The sequence below is a fragment of the Etheostoma spectabile genome, chromosome 9, assembly GCF_008692095.1.
Source record: "Etheostoma spectabile isolate EspeVRDwgs_2016 chromosome 9, UIUC_Espe_1.0, whole genome shotgun sequence".
Classification (NCBI taxonomy): Eukaryota; Metazoa; Chordata; class Actinopteri; order Perciformes; family Percidae; genus Etheostoma; species Etheostoma spectabile.
The window spans coordinates 3357137-3365561 of NC_045741.1; the positions used below are offsets into that span (position 1 = coordinate 3357137).

General features: G+C 40.2%; 1 protein-coding gene across 1 annotated transcript in view; it reads left to right on the plus strand.

Annotated features, from left to right (window-relative positions):
• Nucleotides 1-6203: 6203 nt before the first annotated feature.
• Nucleotides 6204-8425, plus strand: part of LOC116696091 (phospholipase A and acyltransferase 3) — a 4511-nt gene continuing 2289 nt past the window's right edge. The window contains exon 1 of the mRNA XM_032526813.1: nt 6204-6485. Coding sequence (XP_032382704.1) covers nt 6471-6485 — 15 coding nt within the window. The 5' untranslated portion in view covers nt 6204-6470. The remainder of the gene's footprint in view (nt 6486-8425) is intronic.

Genomic DNA, 8425 nt, shown 5'->3' on the forward strand with positions numbered 1-8425 from the left:
GGTTAGGGTTAGGTTTAGGGTTAGGGTTAGGGTTAGAATGGAACTACCAGCAACAGGCGCAGTATACACGCTGCTTCCTGTTTACCCCGGCACGGACATGCCCAGTACACGAGAATATTGATGAGATATTTTGGATTGGACGTGTTAGTTTAACCCTCCTGTTGTCCTCGGGTCAAATATGACCCCTTTAAAAAATGTCTATATCTGAAATATAGGTTTCTATTTAACCAAAATATCACAAAAAAATGATTAAATTCCATACAACGCTCTTTGCAAATACAATTGATCACTTTCATTCTTCCTATCTTAACTATTAGTCAAAATAATCCATAATTTCTTTTTTTTAACTCAAATATTAGGTAGAATTCTGTATAAATGAGGGTAATTTGACATGACATGAATTCCAAATACTAGTGTAAAACTAGTGGTTTTAGTGAAAACTAAAAAAGGTCTGAAAAAGGGACGAAAATGTCAAATCTTTGTCCGTTTTTGACGGTTTTTTGAGGACAACCCAAGGGTTAAACGGAGATTAGTTCTTCTACTGGTGTTAAAAAACGCTTGTGTGCACGGAGATTGTATTTTGAATCAAATCTCTGCTTGAAAACTGAAACGTAGCAATGTAAATGTGGCCTGAGACAGACCTGCATACATTAATTTTGACATTTAATCGAACACCTGTGGCGGAGAAAGAGAATAACATCCAGCTCAAAGCAAACGAGAAGACCGACTGAGAAAGGAAGTGGCTGCGGGGCAGAGCTCTGCGCTCCTGTTTGCCGTTCTCTCTTTCATAAGCTTTTAGGTGGCTGTGACAGAGAGCAGACACACGTCACCGGGAAGCCAGCATCCCTGCTGCGGCACCATGGGGAAAAAACAACAACCTTTTTTCATATTTCAACCACGTCTCTTTCACAGCCATGTTCTCTCACCTGCAGCATGAGTCAGAGTTCAGAACACACAATCACCTCCACAAATACATATCCTATCAAGTTTCTAATTCTGAAACTTGTTAAGCGAATTAAGCAATAACTGATTTTTGACATTGACATTCATAACCTTTTTTCACTTTTTTTAATGTGCCATATTTTCCAGACTATAAGTCAGGTATAAGTGTAATTCGAATCAGCCAACAAATGCGTCATGAAGAGGAAAAAAAGACTGGACTGGACTATAAATCGCATTTATTTATGAAGTGATTTCACAAAATCCAAGACCAAGAACAGACATTAGTATGGGAAGGCACACAGAACAACAGGCTGGACAGGTGTCCTGTATGTAAATACAACCCAGTAACAATTATTCAGCTACACAATAGAATAGAGAACATACCTTGGAGGATGAAAAGGCTAAATGAACATAACAAGCCGGCAAGTCCAACAATCAAATTACTGTTAAGCAAGTTCACCAAGCTCCCGATCTCATTCCACATCAATGAATCAATTGAATTATTGGTGTACTTGGAAGAATTGATATATTTATATTTATCACTCAGGCTCTGCACACATATAAGCAGTAATTTATTTTCAGGTAAATAGCTAATATCTTATTTTTTTGTAAAGCTTTGCACGTAATTTCGAAATCTTGAATCTTCTGAACAGCATATTGTTGTCACAAAGCCTAGAGTGCCCTCTCGTGGCTGTAGACGGGAATGTTATTTTTTTGGTTCGTGTCAGTCAGTATGAATTAACATGTTAAATTATATATATTTTGACATATAAGTCCCATCCAACTATAAGTCGCAGAAACAGCCAAACTGTGAAAAAAAAGTGTGCCTTATAGTCCGTAAAATACGGTACTGTTACTGTGTGTGTATACTGCCAAATCGTCAAATGCTGAGCCTTGGTAGTGGCCCTCAGCTTCAAACACCCACGCATAAATCTCCCTTCAGACCAAAGATTCATGACTTTACTGTACAACGTTGCAGGGAAAAGCTGAACTCAGCTGCGACTCAGTTTGTCAAGTCTCCAGCGGCTGGTTTTAGAACGTAAGGGATGTTTAACAGCCAACAGATAGCGATTTGAGCTTGAAAAAGTCAGCTACAAACTGTAGAAATACAATAAAATTTTATAGAGAGAGTTAAAGACGCTAACTACTTGTTGCAAAGTGACGCTTGCGCAACTCACAGCTTCAGTCGTCCACCGAGGCGCTGTAAGATGGCGTGGCATTGAGCGAGACAAAAACAATTAAACTTCCCACAATACTGTTATGTAACTTTTGTAGCAATTGAAACCAGAAGTGTAATTTACAGGGGGGATAGGAGAGTTACGACCCGCTCAAAAATCAAAACTGGTCTTCTTCAGAAGGTTTTTGGACAGTTTTGTAAACATTTTGTTGCCTTTTTAAGGTTAAATTTTTTTTTTCAAAGTTTGTCAATTTTTCCAGACTTTTTGTTGCTTTTCTTTTAGTGTTTAAAAAAATAAATTCTCTTTCTACTTTTCTCGACACAAGCAGACCTTCCTGGCTTAGCAATCTCAACCCCCCCCCACCACCACCCCAACGTTGAACCCAAAGTTACACCAGTAAAGAACGCTCCATGTGAGACTCTTTGTTGGGCTTGACAGAGCAGACTGCCGCTGTAAAATGTATTCACCAGGGCTTGAAGTGACTGTGTGTTTTTATTACAATCGTGGTAACCCAAAGTAGATCCCTAGGGGTAGTTCACGTTCCATCCTGCCCCCCCCCCCCGTCTTCACACCTCCCTGTTTCCCCTTGCTGCACCGAGCACCTGTCTCGCTAAAATCACAGCGGCACAGCAGGATCGTTATTTGGCCGTGACTACGTGCCAAACAGTTGTGCGTGTTAGTGTAAACATTTTGTTTGGCCGGCGGCCATCCCATCTTGCCATCCAACAGCTGAGGCTGAACAGAGGCTGAGCCCAGGCCCGTCCCATCCCATCCCACATTGGAGATCTCCAGAAACCAGCTTCTGTGAGCCTGAAGGATAATCCATCACAGTTCTTCTCTTAAATCCAACAAAAACGTGTGAATGCAAATCATATTTTCTCTTCACTTCTCCCCCTTTAGCTGGAGTGTCATCACGCGATGGGCAACTGGAGGAGATGTGGAGCCTTAAAAAATGTTTATTTGGTAAATTTTGTGAATGAAAAGCTAACAGGCTTATTGTGATAACGATAAAGCAAATATTGTAAAGACAGGTTAGACATGATGTTTGGTGGCTTAACTGTAACAAGTCTTGCTGTCCTTTATCTTCGCAGCCTTTAGGATCCTTTCTTAAGTCTCAGAAATAATAGTTTTGCATTGTCATTTTATAGAAATGCCAATAAACCAGGGCCTATCCCAGAATGCTGTGTGGACTAGCCAGACCCTCCTTTGCAACACTGTGGAAGAAGGTGTGGCTATGTGAAACTACTCTAACTGAAATGAAAATGATGAGATTCATAGTTTGAATGTTAGAGTGTGTTTAGAGATTTTAGACAGAAAGAGGGTTTTAAGGGAAAATCAAGTGTGAGGAGTAAACAGTATTAAGTAAATTATTTGCAAAGCAATGTCGCCTTGCCATCTCATTTCCAAAATAATTCACTTCAGTGGGACGTTTCAAAAACTAACCTTTCCATCTTTGACTCAGCAAAAATGCAATAGTGTGAAGAGCTCTTCTTCTAAAAATCTAAAAAAAAAAAAATCAGCAGATTTAAACAATGCCCTGATTAGACATGCTTTTAACATGAAGATCAGGTCACTGCAACCACCTTACACTGAAACTTTAACACAGTAGTCTTTTACGTTTCTATTTATTTCCCAGGGAGGGGCAGTTATAACTCTAATTAAAATTTGAATGTGAATGCGTCAGTGTTAGTCATCCCTGGGCTTGTCTCTGGATAACTATGACGTCGATACCTTTGAACAGTCACAACAATGTTAAAAATACAGTACACCACAAACACATTAAAAAAGTAGCATATATAAAGACAATGACGTAAAGGCAGTGCCAGGAAGTAGGTGTAAGCATGATTATGATTATGGTTTGCTTTAGGTAGTGACGGCCAAACGTAGCTTCATGAACCAGTGTCTGTGTTTTCTGAGCCCACTAGATGGCGCTCTGGATTTTAAGAGATAGGCCATTACAATTCAGTGTGTTCTCAACCCTTTGTTGAAAAGAGAGCACCATCTGGTGGGCTCAGAAAATAAAGACACTGGTTCACCAAGCTTCATTTGGCCATCACTAGCTTTAGGCCATCTCTTAAGTTTCTGTATAAAGGTTAGGAAGTTAAAGGTGCTCTAAGGGATGTTGGGTGATGTTACTTCTTGATGACATTCAAAGTATTTTCAAACAAATGAGACTAGTTCGCCCCTCCCTCCCCATCATCCCATCCCCTCCCTTTTGTGCTTCCATGCGTAAACCCTCTACCCCCACCCCCAAATACTTCTGGTCAGATATTGGCTGGAACACTGTTTTTGTATGCTTCGTGGTGCATGTAGTGAGGAGATATTTTTTACAATGTGTTCTGTCGCCAGGCAGCTAGCAGATAGTGAGGAGATGTTTTTCACAATGTGTTCAGGGGACAGGCAGCTAGCAGATAGTGAGGAGATGTTTTTTGCAGTCTGTTCAGGGGACAGGCAGCTAGCAGATAGTGAGGAGATGTTTTTTACAGTGTGTTCAGGGGACAGGCAGCAGCAGATAGTGAGGAGTGTTTTTTTACAGTGTTCTTGGGACAGGCAGCTAGCAGATGTGAGAGTTTTTTTACAGTGTGTTCTGGGACGCAGCTAGCAGATAGTGAGGAGTTTGTTTTTTACAGGTGTGTCTGGGGACAGGCAGCTAGCAGATAGTGAGGAGTATTGTTTTTTACAGTGTGTTTGTGGGACAGGCAGCTAGCAGATAGTGAGACAGGTTTTTTACAGTGTGTTCTGGGGACAGCATCTAGCAGATAGTGAGGAGTTGTTTTTTACAGTGTGTTCTGGGGACAAGTAACTCAGCTGGTGAGATCCATATTTAACTCAGAATAAAATGCACGAAAACATTAAAACTCCTCCACTGTGTCTTCTGGCTTGAGCATATTGTGGTAAAGTTGGTTTTATATTGGACGTTGGCTATTTTTGACACTTTTGAAAAATCTATAATGCAGCTTCACCTTTTGACCTATCCATACCAAACACTTCTGGTGAATTCAGCTTATTGCCCTCCACACCCTTTGATTTTATTAATATTTTGTTTTGCTTACATTATGCATTTGAAGGTTAAACTGTCAAACTGACTCTAGAATGAAATAACAACGTGAAAAAATAAAGATAGCGCGGCTCATTGGCTGGTCAATTCCCGTGATGCAAGGCGGTAAATAGAGTGTTGTTCAAATTTGTTAATAAATTTGCCATTTATTCAAAATACAAATAACTTAATAAATGTGAACTGCTTAGAATGTAGTGTTGTGTTGCCTGGTAATTGTCATCGTTGTGCTGGTTTACCATTGTAACCATGAGTTAATTGACTGACAGTTGATAAGAAGAGATGAATCATGACAACATGAGGGCAAGCAGTAACTACCTTCTTTCAGTCTATAATCTCCAATGTGACACCTCGTGATGGCCCCTATCTCATCAAGCTACGCAAGGTCGGTGGCGTTTGAGGGGCCCCTACCTGGCACGGGGCCCTGAGGTGGCCGCACCCAAGCACCCACGCTGATATCACTGCATAACACTCCTTGCTTTGGAGACATTGATATGTACCTTACATATACTGTCCTGTATCAAACAGGCAGCTGATCCACTTTCGTGCTGAAAGCCATCAAAAGTTTCTTAAATGAAAACCTCCTTACACGGATTTTCGGTTTTTCAGTATCACTCGCTACAGTTATCATGCTTTTATTACAAAAAAAGCTTCCCTTTAAAATACTTCAGTTTCAAATTTGTGCTCATCACCCTGAAAAAAAGAGAAAATCGTGTCCCTGTACAAGAATCAATAGATTAAATAATGTCACCATTTCCCGAACTGCCATGAAATTGGGTTGGTAGTACACTGATAAGAACATCTGTATTTAATGCTGCTGTAACAAGGGAATTTCCCCACTGTGGGATGAAGAAAGTATCATCTAATCTAATGTAATCTATTCATATCCACCACCACCACCATTGCCTGTGGTGACGTTGCAGGAAAATATGACGATGTATGATGACGTAACTGTACCCAAGTGGTGTCCCATATCATAGGGGTGTGTTATTACCCATAGCCCTTACCACTTGGTTTTAAGGGGCTAGGGGTAAGACAAAGGGGGTAGGGAAAGGGGTGAGAAAGAGAAATGGGATTCAGCCTTTAACCTAACAGTTCCTCACACACAACTGGTACAACTGGTTGTATAATGTGTACTTTTTGTTTATAATCTGTCTGTTTGCATCTTGTGTTTGACGCTCGTTATCAGGTGAGCACATTCGTTTCTGAGCTGGAACTGTAACTGAGGTCACTTAGGTTTCTGTCTCTGGCAGCAGGTTGCTGCTACTCTTACAGATAGAAGAAGAACTGAAGACATGGATCCAGCAAAGGTAAGTCTCCTGTCTACTGAGCTCTGCCGTCACTGGTCAGTTAGAGAACATTTAAAGCTGCTTCAGTTTAATTCCAACATGTTTTCACTGGCAACCGTTGATTGGACAACACTTGATTGGAGCATGCATAACTAAACATAATAAATGTACACAAATAGCTGTTTACCACACAAAAAGGAGGCTTAATAATAGAGTGCAGAATGCGCAACAAAAAATAATTATAAATTATATTTAGTTGATGAGTTAGGTATGCATGGATTACAATGCATACATTAAATGGCTCCTACATACTTTACTGTTTACTAGGCCGCTGAAAAGCAATGTATTACCAAAGAAACTCCAACTTGCTGGAAGTAAAATGTCCCACTGTTGACTAAATGTATCTGCCACAGCATGTCATGCCAGGTTTCTGAAATACTGGGCCTTTCTTTGAGCTGCTTGTTTTATGGTTAATGCCTTGACACATTTATTGTTTTTTCAAAAGAGCAGCGGATGATTGTACAAAGTGAGCCAAAGTGATCATTGAAGACGTTTACTGGCATGGGGACAGGAGTCTATTGGCTATTTTCGTGGGTTCACATGTTTGAAAACCTTCCTATAAAATCTACGTTTGATGAAATGGGTATGACTGTCAATCACCCACAAAATTGTATGATGTTGTTGAGTCCTTATTACGCAATACTTTTTCGGACCTTTTGAGAATTTTGCACCTGACAAATAACCCATATCACAAAAAACTAATAAAAACTAAAACTAAGCATTTTCAAAAAAAATAAATAAACTAAACTAGCAAACCCGCTTTAAAACTAATTAAATCTAAACTGAATTTGAAAACAAAATCATAACGAGATTAAAATAAAAAATATGAAAAATACTAAACTATTATAACCTTGGTTTGATGCCAGATTTTTTCTGAAGATGAACTCTGTTCTGTTTGTTTATCCTAGTCTTGCAGGGGGTGTCTTCATGTTGCTGAAAACTGTTATCTTCACAAACACACACACACACCCACACACTCTGATGCCATGGGCCCGTTTCAGGAAGGAGGTTTAACAAACTCAGAGTCTAACCCTGATCTCTGAGGGATTTAATCTGAGACGGGGAACTGAGTTTTCAGTTCCAGAACAGCTGAGTCGGTTCACTCAGAGTTAAACGCGTTCACCACCACTATAGAAGGTCAGCATGAACACAGCTCAACACTCCCACCCCTCCTCCGAGAGGCCTTGGGTTCCGGGAGTAAATTTCCAATTCATTTCTCCCATAGACATCTGGAAAAATCAATATATAAAGAGTTTTAGACCATGCCTTAGGCTAACCAGCTACCACGTGACTTATAAACATTCAACATATCATTTAGAGTGAAAAAACGCCAAATGTAAACAACTCAATTAGCAACGCATTTTCCATCACCCAGCAGCAATTGGTAGTGATGGTCAAATGAAGCTTTGCGAACCACTGAGCGCCAACATAGAGCGCCATCTAGCGAGCTCAGAAAATAAAGACAGTGGTTCACAAAGCTTCACTTGACCATCACCACCAATTGGTCCTCCAGAAAGTGTATTGTGTAAGTGTAAGTGTAACTGACTGACGTCCCACTGTTTGTACAGTATGTCCGGGAAGTGAGACACAACATTTGAGTTTGCAAAACTGTATTAAAAAGCTGTAGCAGAAAAAGTTAACACCTGTTTTCTGCCATGTTCCTGATGTCGAATGTGACTCAGAGATGACAAAAGCAGACCGGGATACTCGTCTACTATAGGAATAGGAAAGGAGTCTATTGGCTATTTTTGTTGGTTCACCTGTTTGAAAAAACTTCCTATAGAAGCTAAGTTTGGTGAAATGTATATAACTGTCAATCACCCACATGCAAATGGTCAAAAACTCCTTTTATGATTTCCATCCATCCATCCATCTTCATCCGCTTATCCGGTATCGGGTGG